Below are 26,178 nucleotides of genomic sequence, written 5' to 3'. Positions count from 1 at the left end.
GGTAGGGGAGCAGGGGCGGGGGGAAGGTATAGGGATATTTTGGGATAGCATTTGAAATGTAAATAAAGAAAATAATAAAAAACAAAACAAACAAACAAACAAAAATAGAGCCTTTCCAACTGGGAACTAGAATGACTCTAAGTGTTCAGTCAGACACAACTGTGCCAGAGTCAGTTCTGTACAAACAACTGTGTATCTCAGTGCCCAGGGATGCCCAGGAGAGAAAAGTACCTTGATCAAAGGAGCTGCTGTTGCAATGGCAGCGGCAGTTGCTGCAGCCACAGTTGTAGCTGAATCGATTCTATTGGGTGGAGTTTCAGTCTTCTGAGCAACAGGATTCTTTTCTGTACCCGTGTCTTCTAAAAGATGGACTTTCACCGCCTTAAAAACAGGCATGCTTTGAGCTCTTTAAAGACAAAGAAACAAAGGTTCTCAGAAATCTGCATTGAACCCTTAGAAGAGATGCCTACATGCCCTAATCTGGGGGTCTCCTGAAGTGATCTGGGTTTCTCTGAGATCTTGTTTTATTTGTAGTTACGTGCAGCATGTGCATGAGAGGATGTGTGCGCATGTGAGCCTGGAGCTTGCGCCATGGAAGAGTGTGAGTCGCCTGATGTAGGTACTAGGAACCGAACACAGACTTCTACAGTGCTGTGAGCACTCGTAACAACGGAACCATTTCTACAGCTCCATCTTGGGGTTGTGTTTGTTTGTTTGTTTGTTTGTTTGTTTGTTAAAGCAGGGGCTAGTGAGATGCCTCAGAAGTTAGGTGCTCTGCCTGTTTTTCAGAAGACCCAGATTCAATTCCTGACACCACCACAAGGTGGCTCACAACTGTCTTTAACTATAGTTCCAGGGATTGGACTCCTCTGGCCTCTTGAGGTATGCACATGGTATACAGACATGCAAGCAAGCAAAAAGAACCCAAACATACAAAAAAATTTAAGTGGTTATTTAGATAATTTTAACTAAAGTTATTTAGTTAGTATTACTAAGTTTAGGTCATTACGGACTAAAGAAATAAAAAGTTATTCATTAAAAGAAGTAATACCATTTTTGAAAATATGACTTATAAAAAAAGAAAAGAAAGAAAATATAACTTACACATGACAACCACATGGCCACAGTTATAAAGACAAATGATCAAAAGCACAAATCTAAAGCATAAGGTTTAATTCCCAAAGGCAGGAGAGCTGCATCTGATCCTAAGAACTGGTGGGTGTATTCACCAAATACTTTTAGAAGAATTATAAATTTAAGGGTTGGAGCTGGGCGTGGTGGCGCATGCCTTTAATCCAGCACTTGGGAGGCAGAGGCAGGCGAATTTCTGAGTTTGAGGCCAGCCTGGTCTACAGAGTGAGTTCCAGGACAGCCAGGACTATACAGAGAAAAACCAAAACAAAAAAACAAACAAAAAACAACAACAAACTTAAGGGTTGGAGATATAGTACAGGAGATACATGCTTACACGCATGACATCTAATTTCCAATCCCAGCACATATAAAAAAAAAAAAAAAGCCAGAAAACTACCAGTGCCTACTACTCCATTCCAAACTCAGACTTCTCACATCCTCCTCCAGGGTGTAGCCTGGGAGTGCCCCACACGCCCAGTACTTGTAGTTCCACGTCCCACCAGGTCTAGCCCAGGTCCCAGTCAGTGCCCCAGGATAGTTGTTTTGCAGCAACAGACTCTAGGCTACCACAGGGCCCCAAAAATCCTGACTCTGGGCCTAGCCTCACCATCTCCTCCTGAACTGTAACCAACATTTAATTCCCACTTGGACCGACCTTATCTGCATCTTCCCACAGGACCGTTAGTGCTCACTCCACTACCCCACTCCACACCACACCCTCCTCCAGAGTACAGACTGCTACGTACACAACCTTTACATCTATGTCTTCTCCGAAATCTACCAGATTTAGACTGGGTCTACCTAGTCCAGCCTTCACAGCAGAAGCTCTAGGCATGGGCCAGTGTCTCCTACCTATCCACCATACTACATGACTCTACATGCCCACTCAGACCTCCACACTCCCATCTTGGAACAGGAAGCACCCTAGACCCTTCTGATCATTGCACTATATTCTAACTTCTAACTTCTAGCCCCAACCCATCCCCACATTCTCTCTTCTCCCCCATCCATAGCAAACTTAAAACGAACTTAAAGGCAGACCACATGCCCACAATACAAACAATATAAAAGACCAAGTCAGTGTCTCCTCGCCAAAGCCTACCAGTCCTAGAGAAATGCTTGCCCATGAGAATTACATAGATAACACCAGGACACAGAACTTAAAAGAGCAATCATAAACTTCACCAAAGAATTCACAGAGTTTAGAGACACAAAAGAAACAGACCAATAAAATCAAGGAGGAAGTTTAAGAAGAATAAACCCACACACAAGGCTGATGGAAATGACAGAGACAATCCTATACTTGACAACAGAGGCAAAGATCAATGGAACAGCCAGCAACAAACAGGAGGATGCAGGGGACCCGAGGATGCAGGGGAACACTTATCCTCTTAGCTGGAATGCAAATTGTTGCACCATTATGAAAATCAGTGTGGAAATTTCTGGAAAAGCTAAATACATAAATCTACCATACAACCCAGCTAAACCACCCCTTGGTATATGGTCAAAGGACCATACTCCACAGCCACGTCATTACTGTTCCAGTCACAATATGGAAACAACCTAAATGTCCTACAACTGAAGAATGGATACTGAGAATGTGGTCCAAACACATATACATTATGGAATACTTACTATTCGGTGCTCAAGAAAAATGGAATCATGAATTTTTCAAGTAAACAGAAATAGAAAAGCAGCACACTGCGTGTGGCACCTCAGGCCCAGCAGGACAAACAAACGTCACATGCTCTCTGTAACTGGAGGCTTCTAGCTCTAACCCTTCAGATGTGAACACACAGCTCATAGTAACTATAGAAACAAGGGTCAGAGGGACCACTGCTCTAGTAGGTGGCTTGGGGAGCAAGAAGAGAGGAGTAGCAGTGTACAGGTGGTCTGATGAGGGGAAGGGGGAAAGGATCCAACACAGAAGGTAGGACTAGAGTAATAGAGCAGTACGCGTGATCCGGGTGGGAAGTGGAAAACGAAGCTCCTCTTCAGGGGAAGGGAGGAAGGTGGATCCGGAAGAAGGTGCACAGAGCACGGAGAGGGAAGACACCTGATCTGGGCGGGAACCTGAGAGGAGGGTGGAGCTCCTTAGCGACGGGGAGGGAGTAAAATAACAACTCCTGAAAAGGCACAAGGAATTAAAAAACTGAAATGCAGGTAATTCAGAGTATAAATATATAGTTTTAATGACTTCCTTTACCTGGGCTGACAACACTCTCTCTAAAAACCAAAGACCACTTTACAAAACCCCATGCAAGACATGAGAAGCCATCTTTTCAATTGTTGGCCAAGGCTGGCTAAGACTTCTGAAACACACAGCAACTTCAGAAACAGCTGACCTGACCTGAATGTCCCCTCCCTGAGGACTGGCTTCCATGGTACCTGAAGGTGCCTTGCTGGCTTCCAAAAGAAACAGAAAACCAACAGTCCTATTCACCTTTGACACCCGTGAACTACGTCAACAAACAGCAGGGCAAGATAACCCTCCGGGTGCAGAGGTGGCATATATCCTGCTAGTAACCAACCGCTCTCTCAGAAGACTTAAGATTTGCTCAACAAAAGAGGTATCATGTCTGTTACTAGAAATCTAACTAGCCAGTGCTAGTGAAATCCTGGTCACTGGAGGAGTATCTACAACCACTAATTTACTAAACCAGCACAATCCCTAACAAGAATCTATACACACTTGTCCTTACACCCACAAATGAGGAACCCGCATCAAGGAAACTTCTCTTCCCAGCAGATGGAGAACACTACAGAAAACCACAACCAATCAAAGGGCAGAGTCCTCATGAATACCAGCACAAACCCCTTATAAAGCTCAGGGAACACTGAGGAAGAGGGGGCAGAGAGACTGTAAGAGCCAGAGGATCTGGGACTTTTCTGTGAGACTGTGCCTCCTAGTAACATCACAAGCCACACCCATCAAGTCTCACCAACATGACTGCCCAGATGTGAGCAGAACAAGAACACCAATGAACATGGCAAACTGGATGAAGAAAAGCCCACAAGGCCTCACCCCTACACAGAGAACCACAGGCAACCGAGGGAAGCTGGAAGAAGAAGAGGGGGCCTTCCCTGGGAAAATATGACCAACCGGTCAGCCCTGAAGCATACATAACAAGTAACACTATATGGACGCAACCGGCTTCATCTGGAGACCTATATGTTCATGCAAATATAATATGCATCCAGTAACAACTGATGAAAAAGAGGCATACAATATGAAGGAGAAGGCTGGAGAGATGGCTCAGTGGTTAAGAGCACTGACTACTCTTCCAGAGGTCCTGAGTTCAATTCCCAGCAACCACATGGGGCTCACAACCATCTGTAATGGAATCTAATACCCTCTCCTGGTATGTCTGGAGATAGCTACAGTGTATTCACATACATAAAATAAGTAAGTAAACATCCAAAAAAAAAAAAAAAAGAATTTGAAGGTGAGTGAGGAGGGGCCTACAGGACTCGATGGGAAGAAAGGAAAGAGAAAAACATTGCAACCAAAATACAATCTCAAAATAAACAGAAAAACCTGTGTCTGTACTGCACATAACTGATCTAGCTTACACAATAATTCCCTTTCTCTGCTGGCTTACTTACCGTAACACAAAATCCCAAAAGAACTACTAAAAGTTGTCTGAATCCTAGCTTCTTCCATACGCGTTGCCTAGTTTATTTAATGAGCACCAAACACACCATTAGGCAGTGTGTACTCACACGAGTACAGCAAGATGGGATAACAGCTCATGCTACGTGCTAGCACGCCCAAGGTCTTGAGTTCATCCCCCCTTACCACAAAACAAGAACAAAGCAAACAGACAGACATCTGGCTTTTTTTTTTTTAAAAAAAAAAAGCTAGTCCACTGCACTCTCAATTTAGACCAAGACAAACTGGTGAAATCAACCAAAATCTAGGAATCGCTAAGTGAGTGCATGCGCTGTAGGCAGGGACATGCCCACACGCAGCCCTGGGTCCCTCCCATCATGCCCGAGGGCAGCACAGTATGCTGGCACTTTCTTCTCTCTGATGCCTCTTCACAACTAAGAGAGGAACTGTTCTCTGGGCACCTCAAACGTATCAAATCACTTTGGCTTCTCCCTCTCGGACCGCCTCAGACCCAACTGAGTCACCAAGTTTTCTCAATTAGGTCATCATAATTACATGACAACGGCCACAGACAGAATTGGGAAGGTAGAGAATCTTATTTAAGGCCATCCATCCTTATCTTTTAATTGTACATAATGAGACTGAGCCTGGAGGTAACAGGGTTTACTTGACCAAAGCCAGAGATTTAGTGGAGGGTGGAGTCCAACTCCCAGAGCCTTTCCCATGTCACTCCGGCTTTCTCAGATGAGACTGCCTCCCCCACCACACAAATGCCATTCTTCTGGCTGCCCTACTTTATAATATACAGCTATTGCCTCTGCCAAACACCATCTATGTGGCATCACAAAGCTCTTCTTGTTGAAGACACAAAAAAGCACTCGGCCCACAGCTAATGTCAAGCTTTTCTTTCTGAACTCCCAATCTTCTACCCAAGTCACTACTTTCTTCCCTGGACGCGATACAGTTGATGACTTTTCAACAAGCCTGTCTCTGTAATACTTGCTGATCTCTCCCATTATTAACTCCTTTTGAGTTGCAGCAGAGCCACGCTGGATAAGTAGGCACCCACGGCTTACGCGTCTCGATGATCCACCAAATGCAATGCTCTTGCTATTCCAGCTCTAGTTACTCTGGCCTGCGCCTGTGTACACTGTCAGATACGAGGGCTGTGCTAACAATGAGATCATAAGACAGCAGGGCAGAGGGCAGGTAGAACCTGCATTAAGCTACATTCACACTCCTAGACTGTGCATGCATGCTGCCAAGTGCTCTGCCACTGAGCTACATCCACAGCCCTACAAGTCACTATGGTCAGTTTTAAAACATTGCTATGTTCTTCTTAATCACTGTGTACGGACTGTTTAACATATGCTAATGTACAGCTTCCTTCTAATTTAAGGTAGCATACCACTCTAAGTGTGTTTGTAAATGAAACTTACTTTTGCTTTAGAACAGTTCTCAGAGCATCTTTCTGTCCCATGGTGTACTGAGAAATAAAGATGTCATTTGCTGAAAAATTAAGACACAAAAATATATTTCAGATTCTGAAGAACAAAGAGAGCCAAGACTGAGGGCTAGGGATGTAGCTCAGTGGCAGAACGCCTGCTTAGAATGTATGGGGTCCTAGGTTCAATCCCTGATACTTTGTAAACAAAGAAAGAAAGAAAGAGAGAGAGAGAGAGAGAGAGAGAGAGAGAGAGAGAGAGAGAGAGAGAGAGAGAAAGTAAGTTACTACTTCTGCTAGCACTCAACATCAGAGGCACAAAGTTCCCTGCACCATTGAGGCTAGCCTGGTCTACTGTAGCAAGTTCTAGATCAGCCAGGGCCAACACAATAAAATAAATAGCCCAAGCCAAACCTTTGCAATGAGTTTGTAATAGCAAAATAGGCTTCTCCTGTACAAATCCTTTTATAGATTTTAGATTCAATTGGTAACCTAATTTGAAAAGAAAACCGAAAATTAAAATAATAGGAGCTCAGGATACAGACAATAGATTTGCCTAGCATGCAGAAGGCCCTGGATTTGATGCCTAGCATAAAATAAATACTACTAAGCTATTGAATGAATAAACCAGTTCTGGACTGGAAAGATAGTTCAGCAGTTAAGAGCACAGTTGTTCTTACAGAGAACTTGCGTTCAATTCCCAGCCCCCATATGGTGACTAACAACCCTCTATAACTTCAATCCCAAGTGATCTGACCCCCCCCCCCTAGCCTTTTTGGGCACTGCATGAGTGTTGTGTACAGACAGACAGATAGGCAAAACACCTATACACACAAAATAAATAAATTAGCCTAAATTTTTAAAAAAGCCAATTCTATCCTTACAAAGAAAATACTGACACATTCTACAATATGGATAAGCTTAAGCACATTATGTAAAGTAAAATAGTCACAAAGGTTAAACACTATATAATGTCACTGACATAGGTACCTGAGCTGGTCAAAGTCACAGGGCAAGAGTAAGGAGTTAGGGGGCACAGAGCTCCGTGGGGGGATTTTAATGTTCTGGAGGTGAATGATAGTGACCCTTGCTTGATGTCACTGAATGCTATCAAGATCAATGTCACAGAACTGTGCATTCAAACTAATGAAATCAAGTATTTTCTGTACATTTTAACTCAGCTTTATCAAGCGGATTATTAAGCGGAGTCAACTGTATTAATTTACCTTTTGGTGCGTTGCTCTCTTCTGTTTTATTTGAAGGTACTCTCCGAACTACAGCATCTTTAGAAAAATCCTTTGGGCATAAAAGAAGAGTAAGATTAAGTTAGCACTGACGGAGTGACATTCATAGCCATCTGAGCCCCGAGATCCCGGAAGGCGGGTCTGCACACTTTACTTACGTCACTCCCACACTACACCTTCCACAGCTGCTCTGAAGCACTCGAGGATTTCTCAGTGCATGAGCAACATGCAATCAGAATAGTGAGAAATAACAAAGTGAACAAACACACAGAAGTGGAACAAGAAACTGATTCAAATCTACACTTGACCGTCTCAGCTGCTCCGGCTACACTGTAACCTAACCACAGCTTTCTTAGTCACTGAGCTCATACACTGTCTTAGAAACTTGTGCCGTGCAGGTCACATCTACTGTTCCAGTTTCCTGCTCTTGAGTGTGACCCTAAAACCCATCTCCCAGACGCCGCACTGAGACCCTGGAACTCCTAAGGCACCAAGTGGACTCCTTGCTGCTCCTCGCCTTCCTTTTTCTGCTAAACATAAACGACTGGGGAGATGGCTCAGCAGTTACACACTTGCCTCACAAGCACACGGATCCCCAGAACCAAAGTGAATGCTGGGAGGGTGTGGCAGTCTGCCTGTAACTGCAGCCCTGGGAGGAAGGCTGAGGCAGGAGAGCCCAGGGCAGGTGGTCAGTTAGACTAGCCATGTCCGTGAACTCCCAGACTAAGACCCCCTGACTAAATGAAATAAGGGGGAAGGGCAAGAGAGGCTGCTTCCTGCAACCTCGAGCCATGACGTGTACACACGCCCCTTACCCCTCCGTACACAAACATGAACACACACACATACACACACCGTGTATACACATGAAAATGGAAAAAATATTTTTTTCTTAAAGTTAAGGTGATAATGGGTGTTAATTTACAAACAGCAACAAGATTAACAATTCAACAGACGTATGTAATGTCCCACACTCTTCAAGTCATAATCTATAAAACACTGCTGGAGATGGTAGGATGGTTCAACAGATGAAGAAACCAGTTGCCAAGCTTAAAGACTCAAACTTGACTGCTGGGACCCACGTAATAGAGAATACATTCTTCTGACCTTCACATACAAAAATGGCCCCCCCATGCCCACACACATTCTTACTCGTACACAGCAAGAGATAAAAACGTGATAAAAATGAACAAAGATCAAAACATTCCCCGTCATACATGATACCTACACAACACACATGTTAACAAAAAATAACTTAAAAATTCTTCATAATATTGATATGACTTGGAATTCTTTTCCTTACACTTTTCTTGGACGCAGGAGGACTTTCTGACAGAGGCTGGTGATAGTGTCTTGCAGAAGTTAAATCCAAAGGGCCTAAGAAGACAAAAGAGTCACTGAGAGCTGTGTTGTGGTTTTCCCAGGGAATGAACCAAGGCTCCTTTCACGGTAAACTCTAGCATTGAGCCACAGGTCCAATCTGAGTGGCTTTTAAATCAAAACCAGACCCTTAGCAACTGTGTAGGCATGATACAAGAACTGAGAATCTCTGTATTAATATAAAAGCCAAATGTGAAGTCACTTTCCTGTAAGAGAAATTAATAAGATAAACATTCTAATGAAAGACTTTATAGCTCATTATTTAACAAAATAAAGCTGAGTTAAAGCACGTAAGGTAAGCAAGTGAGATCTAAAATGTTTTAACAGCAGCCATGGTGTGGAAGGTCTTTAAATGTAATGCTCAAAAGCAGAGATTGATGAAATTCTCTGAGTTTGAGGCTAGCCCAGTCTACAGAGTGAGTTTTAGGCCAAACAGAGTTACACAATGTGATCCTCTAAAAATAAAAATAAAATGAGATGTCTTTTAAAAAACCATGTTCAAGGGCTGGAGAGATGGCAGGGCAGATAAAAGTGCTTGCTGATCTTGCAAAGGACTGGAGTTTGGAATCTCCAACAGTCAGCTCACAACCACCTGTTAAGTCTAGCTCCAGGTAGATTTAGCTACTCTGGCCGCCACGGGCACCTGAACTCATTTCCAGACACCTACACATAGACACACAATTGAAAATGGTATTTTTGAAAACCCTAAAAGATATTTTATCCAATGCAGAAAAAAAAAATGAGACTTACCAGAACAAACCTTGTATATAGCCAGGCATGGTAGTGCATGCCTTAATCCCAGAATTCAGGAGGCAGATTTCTGTGAGTTCAAGGCCAATCAGGACAAGGGAAAATGGTCTCAAACCCAAAAAACACTAGATAGATATAAAACTCTGATTTAACAGACAGCCTATGCAGGGCGGTGGTGGCGCACGCCTTTAATCCCAGCACTTGGGAAGCAGAGGCAGGTGGATTTCTGAATTGGAGACCAGACTGGTCTACAGAGTGAGTTCCAGGACAGCCAGGACTGCACAGAGAAACCCTGTCTTGAAAAACAAACAAACAGACAGACAGCCTACTATAGTGTACCTCAAAAATGCAACAAGCATATTGTAGCTCTTGCATATACATTAATATGATCCTTAAAATAATCAATACAATTTCATAGCTCTAAACAAGACATGTGAACTGTAAATACAAATGCCACCAAAGGCTGAAGGTATGCATTTTTCTTATACCATATAGAATAGCACTATCCAAAAAGAAAGTATAGAGCATTTAGCAAATATTAAGTTTATACAAGCTCACTGTATCCATCATGGGTATGAACAAGAACAGGATACACAGACCATACCAAGAACAAGCACAAGAGGAAATAGTCAAGCTTCATTCATTCTACATGCTGAAACCTTTTGTACACTGTTTGGTTATTTTCCCAGGGAACCAAGTTACTTTTCAAACATCTGTACAAACCAGACTTGTATCTTACATTTGAGAATGTAAATACTGACTCCTTTAAATTTAGGGGAATGCACAACTCAAAACAGATACAGAAATAAAAACTAACGACTTATAAAAAAAAAAAAAACGTAAACTGGGTGGGAAACTGAAACATCTGGAATCACATACCACATAACGTTCCATTTGAGCTAGTCCTCGCTTCAACAGCAAGACGTTTATTTGCAGCCAGTGCTGGAGGAACACGGGGCAGCTCATCTTCCACCACAGCCAATTTATTCCCGTGGTTTGGAGAAACGATCTCTCGCAGTTTCCTCGCTGGCATTTTAAGCCTTTGCCCCCTATCCAGGCTAAATTCAACGTTTTTCATATGGTTAGTCACAAAACAAGTCCCGCGGTTCTTAACAGAGGGAATTCTAGCGTCTCAAAACTTAAGGACACAGTTTCACCTCTTTGAGTACCAGGAAAAGAAGCAACGGTGGAAGTGAATTTGAAAAACACCTGAATTCCAAAAATAATTATGAAGCAGTCACTAACTTAGAAAGTCTATAGGCAAAATATCCATAAAGCTGTAAATTTCGATTTTGACATTTAATCCAGGGCTAAATACTTCAAAAATGTATTGATCCCACTGAGTCTGTTAATGCACGGAGGAAATAAATTTCAAAGGAATTATGCCAAGAGCAAAAGAGAAGCCACGGGAACCGTACTAAAAAAAACCGCACTCCTCCAAACCCGGAGCTGCCGCTGAAAACCCCAACAGACGTGGAGGCGGGGTTAGGATTGGTCGAGGAGACCCAGACGAGCAGGCAACGTTAAAATCGTGTTTTTAAAAACATCACCCTCATAAGAGCTTAATAGTTTGCTTTCTACGAGTCCAGACGCAATTTCGGACACCTCGACTTAGCCTTCAGCGTCTCCACAGAGACCGGCACACACGCCGTCTTGGTGCTGATAGAATAAGAGCTTCGGTTGTTCCCGGGTCAACACCGTCTTCCCCGGAGACCCGCCCTTGAGCGTCAGCACGCATGCGCGCAAAGATCCGCGCCCCTCCAACCGGAACGGGAGTGCTCCGGTGCGCGTCCATTCGTGTCCGGGTGGAAACAAACTCCCAACATAAAAGACTGCCAGGAGATGTGACTTTTTTATTTTAAAGGCAGCATGTCGCCTTTATGTTTGGACACAGTACTAAGTATTCCTAGAGGACTGGCGAATTCTCGGTTAGCTCACAAACACTTTTGTTTATCAAGGGTTATTTACACTGTAGTAACTGCGGACCGTTAGAAACCTAGTAGGTTAAGCATATTAGGCTTTCTAGAGGTTTCGACAGATTCCGTTGCCGTAGAAAAGGAAGTGAAAAGTACAGAGAGCACTGACTGACAGATAATCACAAAAGTTAACTCTTAGGTGATTTTTAGAATTTGCTTGGGCACTTGCTTTTCTCCCTACATTTTCCCCACATAGTAACGAATCTGCGTCTCAGGGTCTGAAGCCATGCTTGACATCACGGCCCCCACGTGTTCTCCGCTCTCCCGCGGCGCGGCGCGGCGCTCGCTCGGCGCTGACCCTCCGAGCTCACACTCTGCCTGTCCCGCAGCTCTTCAGCCGGGTCCCGGTGTCAGAGGCGAGATCCTGTGGCTAAGTATGGTCCCTTTCCTCTGCTCTCATAGTCCCGGGTTCGCGGGCAGTGGGGTGACAGCCTTCACTCGGGAAAGAGAGCGGGCAGGTACCCCGGAGGGAGCCGCCGCGTGCGCGCGGGTCGTGGGGCTGCGCAACCGGCAGCGCGGCGCAGCGTAAGGCCAGCCGTGCCCCGGAGGCCTTGTCACCTCGAGGTTGGGGACCCTAGGCCCCGAGACACCGCCCACCCGCGACTGGAGGGCTCAGGGGCTCGCTTTGGGACTACAGCCACTCGGTGACCTTGAGCTGTCAGACAGGAGAGCCCCTATACTGAAAATCTAGACTTTCTCAGCTCTCACCCTGTCTGCATACTATGCCTTATGTCATTAGGTACAAGGGCTCCCACCCTTCCCGGGTCTCATTGGAGAACGCACTGCTTAGAGCTTTCCCATTACGCCTTGCTAGAAGCTTTTAAAATATATTTTAAAATAAAAAAGTATAATAGATTAATCATTTTTATACCTATTACATTTTCTCTTGTAGATTTATCTGTTGGTTCATGATTTGTTGTATAAGTGTATTAAAAGACCGAATGGCAATGTCAGAGCTTCAAGAGACCTTAGGGATGAATTAATTTCTGTAATTTCTATGTAAGACTTAGATATGAAAAAAAAAATGACCTTTCCCCTCTAATTTCAAAACGCTGAGCAACTGCAGCAGCAATCAGAGTGACCCGAGTAAATAATCACACGAATGTCAGACCTGGGGCTCCACCCCAAGTAGTCTTGCTCTCATCTTCCTTGAGGCTAGACTTTGAATCAATAGGAAACAATAGGAATTCATTTTCAAGTGCTTTCAGCTATGATTAATACTGAGTTAATTAAGTAAGGGTTACCTGTTAATGCTGGGTGTAGTGGCAGCCTTTAATCCCAATATTTCAGGGACAGAGGCTTAGCTACAAAGAGTTCCAAGACAGCCGGGGCTACACAGAGAAAGAGAGAGAGAGAAACAACAACAACAACAAAAAACTTGTCTGTTCATCCCACAACCTAACTAAACCTGCAAATAATCTAAAAGGTCATGTGAAAGATAAAATAATACAAGTTCTATTAAGTATTTGAACTCTCAAAATAGACACTGACTTGTAGCCTTTGAACAAAAAATAGTTTAGAGGATTATTATTCTTTTTGTTAGCATTTTTTTTAACTATGTTTCTTTCCCCACCTCACTTTCGAATCAAGTTCTCCTCTCACCCTTCCCTAACTCCATCTATAGATCCACTGAAGCATTTGCAAATAAGTCTCAGACATCATGAACTTGAGCCCTAATTGTTGCAGCCTGTGCCTCCTAAAGGGCATTACAGTCTGGAAAGATTATCACGCTTAAGATGACACTTAAATTTTCTTTATTATCTGAAAATTGCCTTTATTGTTAGAACAGTGGCCGGCTGCCTTATGTCATTAAAAGGCCAGGTCCCACAGCTAGAAGTGATCTGTCTGTCTCTTTTTCCCTCCCTTCTCTCCTCCTCTGCTGAGAGCCTGGAACTCAGAGATCTGAATACCTCTCTCCCCCAGGTGCTGGATTAAAGCTATGAGCCGCCACACTTGGCAGGGCCCATTCTCTTAACAAACCTTCTCCCAGAGGGAACCGTGTATTGGCTCTCTTTCCAGGGACTGACTGCTCCTCAAAAAGAAAATCTTTGCTGCTTGAGGATGTAATTTAGGGTGACACATTGCACTTAATTACGTTGTTGGATATCTCAAACTGCATCGGCTACCCACTCTGTATAGCATTTTTAATGTTATAAAGATGTGTTCGTGCTTGTATGCATGTGTGAATATGTATCATGTGACTGCCTGGTGCTTGAAGAGGCCAGAGTGGTGTTGCAGACCCTTGGAACTGCTCCTGCCAGTTGTGAGCTGTGTATACTGGAAACCTAACTTGCTGCAAGAGCAATAAGTACTCTTTGTTGTTTTCTTTGTTTGAGGGGCCTTGGCAGGTTTGTTTTTTGAGGCAGGGAGTCTATGTGCAGCTCTGGCTGTCTTGAACTAGCTCTGGCTATAGATCAAACTGGCCTCACACTGAGAGATCTGCCTGCCTGCCCCTCCAGAGTGCTGGGATGAAAGGTGTGCTCTAACTGCCTGCCTACAAGTACTCTTACCACTGAGCATCTCTCTAACTCCTCATCGTATTTTTGAAGACTAGTCTAATTTTCTTAGCTATTCTACACTATGTGTTTTCCTAATTATTCCTTCATGACCAGAAAAAGAGCCAATATTTTTAGACCACAATGCCACTAAAGTAATGGTGTGTGCCATAGAGTGTCACAGCAGGGAATTTTGCCTAGTGGTGGCAGCTACCAAGAAGAAGGAGCAGATTCTTCATAAATAACCTGGAGAGGTGCTTGAAGACAGTGGTAGCTCTTGTTTCCTAGCATATCCCTATAGTTTTATCCATTTAAAGGCTTTGACAGAACCTCAAGGTTGTGAATCACATTATCAGTTATGCAGGGACTAAGAACAACTGTAGTACCAAGAATATTAGAAGAATCACTAATTATAAATTGAATTTAAGTCTTACTAGGATTTAGTTTCAGAGTTGGTACAAATGGACATATTATTTAGAAAGAAACAGATATTAATCCTCTCCCTACCACACCTTTCTTTTTGTTTGTTTATTTTCTTTTTCTGTGTAGGCCTGTCTGTAGACCAGTCTGGCCTCAAACTCAGAGATCTGCCTGTCTCTGCCTTCCGAGTGCTAAAGTCCAGAGTACTTTAGTCCTGAGGACTCAAGGTATGCATCACCATGCTGGGTTTGTTAATTACTTTTTTGTTGTTGTTGTTTTGTTTTTTGAGACAGGGTTTCTCTGTATAGCCCTGGCTGTCCTGGAACTCAGAAGTCTGCAAATCTGCCTGTCTCTGCCTCCGAGTGCTGGGATTAAAGGCGTGGTGGTGCATGCCACAACGCCTGGCCTGTTAATTACCTTTTTTTTTTTTTTTTTTTTTGGTTTTTTTTCGAGACAGGGTTTCTCTGACTGTCCTGGAACTCACTCTGTAGACCAAGCTGGCAATTATTTTTGATATTACATTTCTGGAAATTGTGAGATGATGAAACAGATTTCAGGGTGCTTGGTCACTCTTTTGATCTCCAAAAAATGGATTTCCTTTCTGAAAAGGGAATTTGTTAGTGAGGGATTTATTGATGGATAGTTATTACAGTTTTTTTCTTAACCCAACTAGCTCCCAAATAATTGAGGCTGGACTATTAAATTTATTTAACAAACTTTAAGGGTCCAGCAACTGAACAGTATTACTCTATTTTAATCCCCTGAGCTAATCTGGCTGCCTCTAGCCAGAAGCCTTGTGATGCTTGCCTTTAATACTGATCTGGCTCTCGGGGCAGCAGGCGTTTTCTCATGGTGGCGCCTGGACACTCCCCTTGGCAAATCCTCCTTTTTCGCTCTTTCCCTCTTCACCTGGCTGGGAAGAAGTCCAGCCCTCTTCTCTCCCCTGATCAATCATTTACTGACCAATGAGGGAATAATTGGGAAGCAATGTTTTACAACCAGATACAGGAACACAGAAGTCAGCATTTGAATAATACAAGTGTACATCGTGTACAACAACTTGCCTACAGAATAATATACAATGTACAACAACATGCGTACAGAATTAATTTAGGAAGGAACAAGGTGCATTAGAGAAGAAATTACACGCTGGCCATGGTGGTCCACACCTGTACTCTCAGCACTAGTGAATATCCAAGTTCCAGACCAGCCTGGACTACGTACAAAATTCTAGGACCCATGAAACTTTATGTCTCAAAACACATGACACAATTTATACATACTTAATAAATGTGAAGATACAGTGAGCATTATCAAAAGAGCTTATAATGGTTTTGTATATTTGGAGAATATTATATAAGTAATATTCAAAATGATAGCTTATTGGTCATATCATGCAGTTGTTAAAATGTAATGGGAAAAATCCTGGAAGGCTGAATGCCTCCAGTGGTCCTGAGTTCTAGTTAATCTGAAAGTTAACTCATGTAAATTTAATGTTTTAATTGTTCTTCTTTCTTAAAGTTATCAGAAGAATCACAAAAAAAATTTTAAGGTATAGCATGAGATCATTTCTTTTAAAACATGTAGGTGACTATAAACCCCTCAAGACTATATAAACTGCTTTCCTTAGTAAAAGGCAAGGACCTGCAGGTGTAACTTGGAGAGGAGCATTTGCCTCCCATGCCCTGTGCTCCGATTTGCCTCCTCTGCCCACAAGGAAAAGCCTGTTTGTCATTCAGTTTCGGAGAGATAAAAATGAAGAGCCTTTAAAATGAGTTAGCCGCAGGGTGCGTGGTATACACCTCGGTTCCAGCATTCATGTACTGAAGAAGAGACCCGCCTCCCAGCTGTCCTCCTGCCTGCATGTGCACTGAGGTAAATGAAGGCAAACCAGAGCATCTCTTAAAGCTGTGTAGCCGCAGAGCAGGTAAAGGTACTCGCTGCACTAGGGAGGCAGAGGCAAGCAGATCCCTGAGTACAGGACCAGCCTGAGCCATATAAAGAGACTGTGTAAAAAAACTAACCCAAGGGCTAGAGATGGCTCAGCATTTAAGAGCACTGACTGCTCTTCCAGAGGTCCTGAGTTCAATTCCCAGCAACCACATGGTGGCTCACAACTGTCTGTAATGGAAATCGGATGCCCTCTTTTGGTATGTCTGAAGACAGCTACAGTGTACTCATATATAAAATAAATAAATGAAATCTTTTCAAAAAATCATTAACCAAAATAAATTAGGTTTCATTAAAAAGGGCCTTCAGTAGTCGTATTATAATGCATTCAATTTTCAGGTAAGAAGTCCAGTCTCACTGAAGACAAACAGAAGGCGGGGCACTTGCTTTTCCAGAGCAGAAAGGAAACTGATGCATCAGAAAAGGTTTGCACTGATATCTGAATTTCTGTGCTTCTCTGAGATGTTGGTTAGCCAAAAAACTAACCCTAATTCTTTAGTCATTCTCAGACCTAAGTGAAATCTGCCCATTCTTTCCAGATTTCAGAGGATAATCAGAAAGAAACCCTGTTTTAATATTTGTCCTTTCAATAACAAGCCATTTGATGTGAACTCTGGAAACCAGGATCAAATAAAAGAATAACCTGGGCTGGAGAGATAGCTCAATGGTTAAGAGCACTTGCTGCACTTCCAAAGAACTGAAGTTCAATTCTTATTACCCCCAGGTCAGGCAACTCACAGGAGCCTGTAACTCCAGCTCTGGGGAATCTCACACCCTCTTCTAGCCTCTGTAGGTACTTACACTCAGACATGCACAGAAAGGAAATTGTCAAAGGATGTTAAGAGACATTGACAAAATCATTTAGTTGGGCATGATGGAACACACCTATAATCTTGGCACTTAGGAAGTATGGCTGAGGATCAGGAGTTTAAAGTCATCCTTGGCTAAAAAACAAGTTGGAGGCCAAGCCTGGGCTTCGTTAGGCTGATTGTTACCAGTAGTAGATAATATGTGAGGGGTATGGAAACTCCCCTCATACCAGTGTATCAATCCCTGACAGACGTGTAAAGATTTCCTGTATCTTGCCATGCAACCTCTGAAAAAAGTCAAGAATTTCAACCTAAAGAAACACAAGGTTAGATGTAGGAAAAAGAACCAGATTTTGGCATTATCATACAAGTTTCTAAGGACCTCAAGGCAAGGAAATGAGATGTGTCATTTTTGGTGTGATCTGTAGATACCTGATTTGCAGTGTGTTCCAGAGTGTAATGAGTCTTCAGTAGGCAATGTGTGTATCAGCAAGTATGTTTCATTCTCACATTTTAAAGTTCCCATCAAACATAGCTTCGTTTACTACTTAATTCTATGCAAGTGGTATTACCAAATCTTAGACCTTTTCTTTTTATGTAACTTTAAAAAAACTTTGTGTGAGTATTTGTATATTTGCCACATGTATGCAACTGCCCTTGGCAGCCAGAAGAGGCAGTCAGACCCTCAGGAGCTGGAGCTCCAAGTGCTTGTGGACACTGGGAGCTTCTAGCTGTCTGGAAGAGCAGCAGGCATTGCTACCTTGTGAGCATTTCCTCAGCCTCTTTATTCAGACGTTACTACAGGCTCCTTCAAGTGGACTTGTGATATTAGAGGTCATTTATGCCCTTACCCTGCTCTGCAGAAGAGTTAACAGATTACAAAACCAGACCTCAGGAGACAGGGTCTGATGTACATTCAAGACACAGCACATGTCTATCTCAGAGGTCTCTCATAGGTTCCTCCTATAGCAACAATACTATGTTCTGTATTCATGTAACTCTGTCATTCCAAGAATATTTCAGTTAGGGATGTGGGTGCATGCCTTTAATCCTAGAACTTGAAGTCAGATGTAGGAGAATAACCCACTGTATAGTTAGCTCCGATCCATTCAGCACTCCATACTGAGGCCCTGTCTCCAAAAAAGAAAGAGTATTGCATAAATAGAATCATACAGTATGTACTCTTTTAGGATTTACTTTTCCATTTTATTGATTATTGATTACCAGCTATGTGAAAATTATTTCAATCAATTAAATTGATTCCTCCTGGTTTAGTCTTCATTTCACTACTTTATTCCTTTTGATTAGCATCATCTTACCTATATTAGAAACCTTGCTGAGATCGTAGTAAGACTTGGATTAAATATGTCTATCAGTTTAGAGAAAATTGACATTCTTATTATATTATTGAGCCTTTTCAGTCTATGAACAATGCCTCTCCTTTTTCTGATAGTTCTTCTTTTTTTTATTAAATGTTTTGTTTTCATATGTCTTGATGATTTCCCCTCCCCCAACTACTCCCATATCCTCCTCACCTCCTTATGTATCCAATTTTATGTTCTTTTTCTTTTTCAAAAATGAGAAACCACCCCCACAAAAACAAAAATCAAAACAAGTAGGCAAAAGATGAATAAAACCAAAAAATGCTAAAGCAAAGCAAAATGAAACAAAAAGCCCACAGAAGTGGCATTGAGTTCATTTTGTTGGCCAACTATTGCCTCTCATTTTGGGGAGGTGAAAAAAATGTAATAGTTTTCAAGATATGTTATACATGTTTAGATAGGTTGACCTTTATTAAATCTTTCTGATGGGAATCACAGTAATTAGTATTACAGTTAACTCCGCTGTGCATGTGCCTGTAGCTAGGAAAGAGAAGTGCAGCTTTGTTTTTGTATGCCAACTAAGCCTTGCTGGGCTCCTGTATCAGTTCTCAGCGTTTCTCTGTGGATGGTTTGGGTGTCTGTGTCGTCTCAGATCAGGATAGGTCTGTGCTTCCTTCTTGCACTTAGTAATATTGTCCTCGTGCCTCCTAGCAGACATCTCTCCTTGTCTACAGTCATTTTGAAGCCCACCCAGGTTAGCTTTGAACTTACTATGAACTCTAAATTGATCCTCCTGCCTCTGCCTCTGCCTCTGCCTCTGCCTCTGTCTCCCTAATACTGGGGTTACTCTGAATGCACTTAGCTGCTTGCTTACAGTCTTACTGGCAGGTGTTGTCTTTCAGTAGTTTGAATTTTATCAAAAAAGTTTTAGCATAATCCCCAGCACTCAGGAAGCCAAGGCAGGAGGACCATGAATTTGAACTGAGTGCAAACTACACAGTGAGCTCTTGTGTCTCAGGGAAAACAAAAAGTGATACCTTTTGGGTAGGTGGAGGATGATAATTTATCTTAATGTGGATTTCCTTGGGTTTATGTTGTTCAAGGTTCGTTCACCTGCTTGAATTTGTAGGTTTATGTTAGTGGCCAAATTAGGAGACCTGTTTATGGTTATGTATCTCCCTGACTGACCTGGGCTAACTAACATGTCTCATGACCACTCCATGTGTGCCTCTCATAGTACCACAGGAGGCCTGCTTATCATGGGGAGAAGGGCAGTAAAGCAGACCTTGAATCCCAACCAGGCCTTCTTTGATGGTACCCCAGAGGAGAAGAAAGCAGATACGTTGGTACTGCCTTTGGGATAGCAGCTAGTCTTGTAAGCTTTCCACTGACATAGTTGAAGGTCTTGTTCCTGTCTGATGGAGATAGAATCCCCTGTTCTGTCACCCTCTCGACACCACTCTGGTCCAAGTGTCCGAGCAGCTCACTGCAGCCTCCTAGCAGACACCTAACCATGCTGTTTGCTAGTACAGCGGTTCGTATATACAAACAGCTGGCCTTGTGCTGACCTCTGCTGCTGGGTTGTTAGGCTAGGCTTTCGGGGAGACTTGGTTTTTACTGGTCCCATGGAGATGTTGCCAACATTTTCAGTTTTACGTATAGGAAACATCCAAAATTCTGTCCCGTGTTTATTAGATTTTAAGGCCCTGAGCTGGTCTGCTGCATTCTCAGTACCTCTGTTTTCTTGTATTTCCTTCAGAGGTGAGTTCTAGCTTTCTAGCTGTGTGTAGAAAGCAGATAAAGAAAAGCACATCCACAGCCGGGCGTGGTGGCAAACACCTTTAATCCCAGCACTCATGAGGCAGAGGCAGGCGGATTTCTGAGTTCGAGGCCAGCCTGGTCTGCAAAGTGAGTTCCAGGACAGCCAGGGCTACACAGAAAAACCCTGTCTCGAAAAACAAAAAGAAAAAAGAAAGAAAGAAAAAGACGTCTGCACTGTCTCACTAAAGAATGCTGCATGATGTTTGTACAGACCTATTTCTTTGATTGGGCACTGGCACTTAATAACACCCATAAAGTTGCTGTGCTGTTTCATGTAACTGGCACACATAGAAAGAATAATTTATATCCTGTTACTATTAAGGCATTCTCTGAAATGAGCAGAGTTCTGTTTCTCATTATCATTACTTCAGAGAAAACTGGGCTGCGGCATGAGGAGTGAGACTGGAGTAGTAAGTGCAGAACATGTAATGCTGTCCTTGTCTAAGACGTGTCTGTCCTCACCAGCATCTTAGGGAGGGAAGGAGCGAGCGCTGAGTGTCTGTTCCCTTCATGGTTCTAGTGTGTGCAGATTTAATCAAAATGAGACTACTGGTGCTGAAGAGATGGTTGGCAGTTAAAAGCACCTGCTGCTCTTGCAGAGGACTCAGGTTCAACTCCCAGCACCCCAACATGGCAAATCCATAACTCGGTAACTGTCCTATTTAGTTTCAATTTTATAAGAATACATAACTATGGCTGGAGAGATGGCTCACTGGTTAAGAGCACTGTTCTTCCAGAGGTCCTGAGTTCAAGTCCCAGCAACCACATGGTGGCTCACAACTGTCTGTAATGGGGATCCGATGCCCTCTTCTAGTGTGTCTGAAGAGAGCAATAGTGTACTATTATCTATTTATTTCATATACATAAAATAAATTAATTTTTTAAAAAAAGTAAGTGGTGTTTATCAACAATTGCTAGAACCTTTTATGTAGATTAATAACAAAGATCAGAGTTAAGTTGACAATAGGATAGTTTTGAAAATTTAGAAAGAGTTTAAGAATTTTCTTGGTTTCCCTTAAATTCCTACTATGAAAGGTTCTTTAATAAGTATTGTTACAGGACTGTAGGACACTGTCTTAGTTTGAAGATTTGATTAAGACAAAGCCTGTGAGTTCATAGCTAGCATTAGAAAATAAATTATTGTCAACTGAGTAGTGGTGGCGTATGCCTTTAATCCCAGAACTTGGGAGGCAGAGACAGGCGGATTTCTGAGTTTGAGGACAGCCAGGACTACACAGAAAAACCAAAAAAAGAAAGAAAAGAAAAGAAAAGAAAAGAAAAGAAAAGAAAAGAAAAGAAAAGAAAAGAAAAGAGAACTGTTGTCATTAAAATCTGTGAGATTATATATGGATGGCTTAAAAATATGTTTATAAGCTGACTTTGTTTTTTTTTTTTTTAACTTTGAAATAAGGTAACTAATAAACATACTGAAAGAATATGGCTGCACAGATACCAGAATCTGACCAGATAAAACAGGTAAGATACTAAAACCAAGGGAAAAGGATCTTAGCCAGGGATGGTGGCACATGCCTTTAATCCAGCACTCAGAAGGCAGAGGTTAACCAATCTCTGTGAGTTCAAGGCTAGCCTGGTCTACATAGTTCCAGGACAGCCAGAGCTATGTGGAGACTTTGTCTCAAAGGGCAGTAGGGTTGGGTTAAAAAAAGGTTGCATGATAACTGTGGAGCTGGGTCAGTCAGTGATCCCATAGTTTAAATGTTTATAATTTCACTTCCAAAAATGGGTCATACTTGCATGTAGTGCATGTCTGTAATCCCAGCATTTAGAAAGCCCACTCAGATTATATTAGCCTGAGCTACATGGTTGTGGGTGGAATTATGAGTTAAATATTTACTCAAAGAACATAAGCATTTATGTCCCAAAACCATATAAGAACATTAAAAACTGTATGTTGATTTTGCTTTTGAGGCCAAATCCTGTTATGTTGCTAAGGTGGGTTTCTAAACTTGTAGACTCGTGTGATCCTGCACGTCGACCTCTTAAGTAGCCAGGACATCAGACATCACTCAACTGTAGATGCTGTGAACTATATATTGGACAGCAGTTGAGAAAAGTACAATGTGTAAGGAAGACTGTGTGTGTACATTAAAACTCCTTAAGTTAGCAAACAAATTCAAATGGAGGAGGGGAAGGAAGGGACGCGTCTAAGTATCAGTGAGTTTCAAGGTATCTTGGCTGTACAGCCTGGGTTTTAAAGCACTTCTCATTTATAGTTTAAGGAGTTCCTGGGAACCTACAATAAACTTACAGAAACCTGCTTTTTGGACTGTGTTAAAGACTTCACAACAAGAGAGGTGAAACCTGAAGAGGTATGAAAAGTGTTACGAAAGAAACCCCACATTTGTCATAAGTCACAGAGTAAATAAATCCATCCAAGCACTTCATTTCTTCTCTCTGACTGGGCTGCCATTTCCATGCAGATGCTTAGAGGAACTAAAGCAATCAGGGACCCAAGATGCCAGGTTGAATTTAACAGTCACACTGCATCAAGGCTGACCATATAGACCAAGTATGCAGCGGCTGAGTTGTGGTTCCAGAGCAGATGTTCCTTTTTGGCTTTCAAGACAGGGTTTCTTCTCTGTGTAGACCAGACTGGCCTCAAACTCAGAAATCCACCTGCCTCTGCCTCCCAAGTGCTGGGATTAAAGGCGTGCGCCACCACCTGGCAACACAGGAGATGCTCTTTGTCTGCCTTTGTCAAGGTAGCAATGCTGAAGAAGCCAGACACACTTTGTCTGGCCCTGAGCAATTGGAACTGTGGAAGTGAGAGTGTGGTGGCACATGAGCACATGTGGGGGACCCAGCGCTGACTGGCACCCTACTTCCAGTGTCCATATAAGGGCTTTTGTATATCTGCTCAGAGTGAGAGACTTCTTCCAGCAGAGAAGTCAGTAAACGTCCATGCCCAGATCTGTTAGGTAATTTAACTTACAAAGTTTAGGAAGATACAACTCCCTGTAACAAAAATTTTTTGTCCCTCTTTCTGAACGGGACAGATAAGCTCAGCGAGTACTCTCCTGAGTTCCCAATGCACAGGTGGCTCATGGGATTGAAAAGCAAACACACCCTTCAGCCCCTGCCTGAAAGGCTAACACACACCAGAAAGTAAAGATTCTCTATCGTGATTGAGATATGTCCTTCTGCCCACAATCCATCCTTTATCACCATAGTTACCTTCTCTCGGTCTCCTCTGTGAATCCTTGGACTTTACCTGCATTTAGGCCCAGTCACACATACACAGGTCTACGTCATAGGCCAGGGTCTGCATGTGAGGGGAACCTGGAAGATTCTCCCCGAGCTTGGATCACCTCGGTTGATATTAAAAAGAAAGGGGTTGGAAGTGGGGGAGCTTCAGCATTTGGAAGGCTAGGGCTGAAGATTTTGAAATTCTAGACTGGTCTTGGCTATATAACCAGACCTTGCTCAAGAGAAAAATATAAAATGTTTTAAATGAAAATATCCAGAAGCAAGTTTCTCATAAAAATGAAACAAACCTTCTACTGGGTATATGTTTGATTATCAGTCTAAATAAGGAAATAGGGTTGTGGGCCTGGAGGTTAGAGAAAAACTACTCCAGGCTGAAGTCCAGCCAAATCTAGTTTGTCATGAAGGCTGGGTAGAGAGTACACTATTGTTCCTGGTGCCACAGACCTGTAGAGACTTCATAAACCTTAATTCTCATCAGTAGGTGAAAGCATAAACAGTTTAAAGCTATAAAATTGCAAGCCAAGGCTAGTACTCAATCTGTAGATCTACCCAAAGAAAGCACCATTCCCTGTGGTGGCTCCTCCAGAATACAAAAATGTTTATTTTGTGTTGCCTTTTGGATCTTCCCCTTGTATTACTAGGTGACCTGTTCAGAACATTGCTTACAGAAATATTTAAAAATGACACAGAGGATATCCGTGAGATTTCAGGAGTATCACATTCAGCAGAATGAAGCCTTGGCAGCCAAAGCAGGCCTCCTAGGCCAGCCACGGTAGAGAGGTCCTGAGGCCATGGACTTGCACTGAAAGATTGCAGCAGCTGCTGCAGTCAAAACAAGGATTCACCTGGTGGAGAATCCCCTGACACAGCAGGAGCCGTGGTCCACCATCTGTCATGACTGCCTGACCCATGGAAACCACCAGAGAAAAAACACTGTTCACCAGAAAGAGTCAAAACAGAAGGCCTTCCTGTGCAGTAAAAATGGTAAGATGCGGTGTTGTTGAGGCCTTAAGATTCGTCTGCGTGGTCATCGTGATTGCAAAAATAAACCACTGTTCCTTTCTTTGTGACTGTTAATTTTAAAAGCAAAATATGTGTTCAATCATGTATGAGGTAGAAAAGATTTATTACTAAAAGTAAATAAATGAGAGTATCATTGAGCAGTTGTCTTTACTGTACAGAGCACGGTACTCGGACTGGGATGCGCTGAGATGTTTTCAGTCGGGATCATCCTTCAAGTGCTTCATGCTTGTGCATGTCTCCTCGAGTTGCTGGTGAACACACAAACAGTTACTGCCAGTCACTTCACAGCCTGCGAGTCAGCTGAGACGCTGACCTTCCTAGGCTGGCTGCATTCTGACATGTCATGAGGGAGCATCCCTTTTGAGACTAGCTTAAATATGCCTATGACTGGAATGCTCTAGCAGAGCCTTACAGTTTGTTTGAAAGCTCAGAGTCCAGTTAGTGAGGCTCAAAGGCTACCGAAGCCTGACAATTTGAGTTCCAATTGCCGCAACCACACGGTGCAAGGGGAGGGCTGATTTCCCCAGGCTGCCCACTGCTCACACTGATGCCATGGTGCCCACCACCACACACCCCAGCATGAATGGTTTAGTGTAAGTGATATAGCTAATACGACCAGTTGAAGAAAATGAACCAGGGTTAAATTTGTTTGGGTGGGGGGGTTTTTGGTTTGTTTGTTTGTTTGTTTGTTTGTTTGTTTGTTTTTTCTAGACAGGGTTTCTCTGTGTAGCCCTGGCGTCCTGGAACTCACCCTGAACTTAGAAATCCACCTGCCTCTGCCTCCTAAGTGCTGGAATTAAAGAGGTGTACTGCTGGGCTTATGGATAATAAATACTGAAACAAATTCAAGCATCTGTAAGAAATTCTAGTGGATAAGTATAACTACTTTGTTTCTGTTTTAACCAAACTGGTAAAAGAAGGAGCTTACAAATAGACTTTTATTTGTTACCAATCTAAAGTCACAATACAATGCTGGTATATTTAAATTAACAAAGCTATTTCTATGTCATGTCATGTTAGTGAGAAGTACCACTTTGCTTTAAACTTGCAGTGTTAAAACACACATATTAACAAAGCACACAGTCCACTGTAGTAGAACACGGAAAATAAGATTCTCTTACTGAAAGAATAGAATGGAAATAGGTATTACTTGAGAATTGTGGTGGGGAGAGGCCCACATCCATACCACGGACCTGTAATCAAGTCCCCCATGATTATTTACTGTCTGTGTTTTACAAGGATAATTAAATGCATGCTCACCTGGCAAATAAGGGGAATTCTGTACAATAGCATCTGAAAAACTTCAGGAGGGAGTGTTTTTTTGAAAAACAGCAGAAGCTCCTTTGGTTGTCCACACACTAAAAGGGCATTGGTGAGATGTTCAAAGCCCATTCCACTCTCTCCTGAAACAGATTGGTTACATTTAAGCCAAAAAAAAAAATGAAATTAAAAAGTTAGCTGTTAAGCTGGGTGTGGTGGCACATGCCTTTAATCCCAGCACTCGGGAGGCAGAGGCAGGCGGATTTCTGAGTTTGAGGCCAGCCTGGTCTACAAAACATGAGTTCCAGG

General features: G+C 42.7%; 3 protein-coding genes across 7 annotated transcripts in view; 1 reads left to right on the top strand and 2 right to left on the bottom strand.

Moving 5' to 3' along the window:
- Kiaa0586 (KIAA0586 ortholog) overlaps positions 1-11,615 on the bottom strand; it is a 104,874-nt gene extending 93,259 nt beyond the window's left edge. For 2 of the 3 annotated variants that reach the window (XM_021201596.1, XM_021201597.1), the window contains exons 1-5: positions 10,445-11,615; positions 8,739-8,812; positions 7,418-7,487; positions 6,187-6,256; positions 232-406 (exon numbers count right to left, since the gene is read on the bottom strand). In XM_021201596.1, the coding sequence (XP_021057255.1) occupies positions 232-406; positions 6,187-6,256; positions 7,418-7,487; positions 8,739-8,812; positions 10,445-10,643 (588 nt within the window). In that variant the 5' untranslated portion in view covers positions 10,644-11,615. The remainder of the gene's footprint in view (positions 1-231; positions 407-6,186; positions 6,257-7,417; positions 7,488-8,738; positions 8,813-10,444) is intronic. The other variant, XM_029541001.1, reaches the window with a different exon arrangement.
- Positions 11,616-11,818: 203 nt separating this feature from the next.
- Positions 11,819-24,746, top strand: Timm9 (translocase of inner mitochondrial membrane 9). Of its 3 annotated transcripts, XM_029541169.1 has the most exons (6): positions 11,819-11,915; positions 16,746-16,831; positions 20,879-21,007; positions 21,770-21,834; positions 22,593-22,688; positions 24,228-24,729. In XM_029541169.1, the coding sequence occupies exons 4-6, from the start codon at positions 21,796-21,798 to the stop codon at positions 24,360-24,362; spliced, it is 270 nt and encodes an 89-aa protein (XP_029397029.1). In that variant the 5' UTR covers positions 11,819-11,915; positions 16,746-16,831; positions 20,879-21,007; positions 21,770-21,795; the 3' UTR covers positions 24,363-24,729. The 3 variants fall into 3 exon arrangements, with proteins under 3 accessions (XP_029397029.1, XP_021057942.1, XP_029397030.1); XM_021202283.2 differs by lacking the exon at positions 20,879-21,007 and having other exon boundaries at positions 24,228-24,746; XM_029541170.1 differs by lacking the exons at positions 16,746-16,831; positions 20,879-21,007.
- Tomm20l (translocase of outer mitochondrial membrane 20 like) overlaps positions 24,694-26,178 on the bottom strand; it is a 12,927-nt gene continuing 11,442 nt past the window's right edge. The window contains exons 4-5 of the mRNA XM_021202280.1: positions 25,870-26,012; positions 24,694-24,857 (exon numbers count right to left, since the gene is read on the bottom strand). Coding sequence (XP_021057939.1) covers positions 24,804-24,857; positions 25,870-26,012 — 197 coding nt within the window. The 3' untranslated portion in view covers positions 24,694-24,803. The remainder of the gene's footprint in view (positions 24,858-25,869; positions 26,013-26,178) is intronic.

The sequence above is a fragment of the Mus pahari genome, chromosome 7, assembly GCF_900095145.1.
Source record: "Mus pahari chromosome 7, PAHARI_EIJ_v1.1, whole genome shotgun sequence".
Classification (NCBI taxonomy): Eukaryota; Metazoa; Chordata; class Mammalia; order Rodentia; family Muridae; genus Mus; species Mus pahari.
This window is presented reverse-complemented; position numbering and strand designations above follow the sequence as displayed.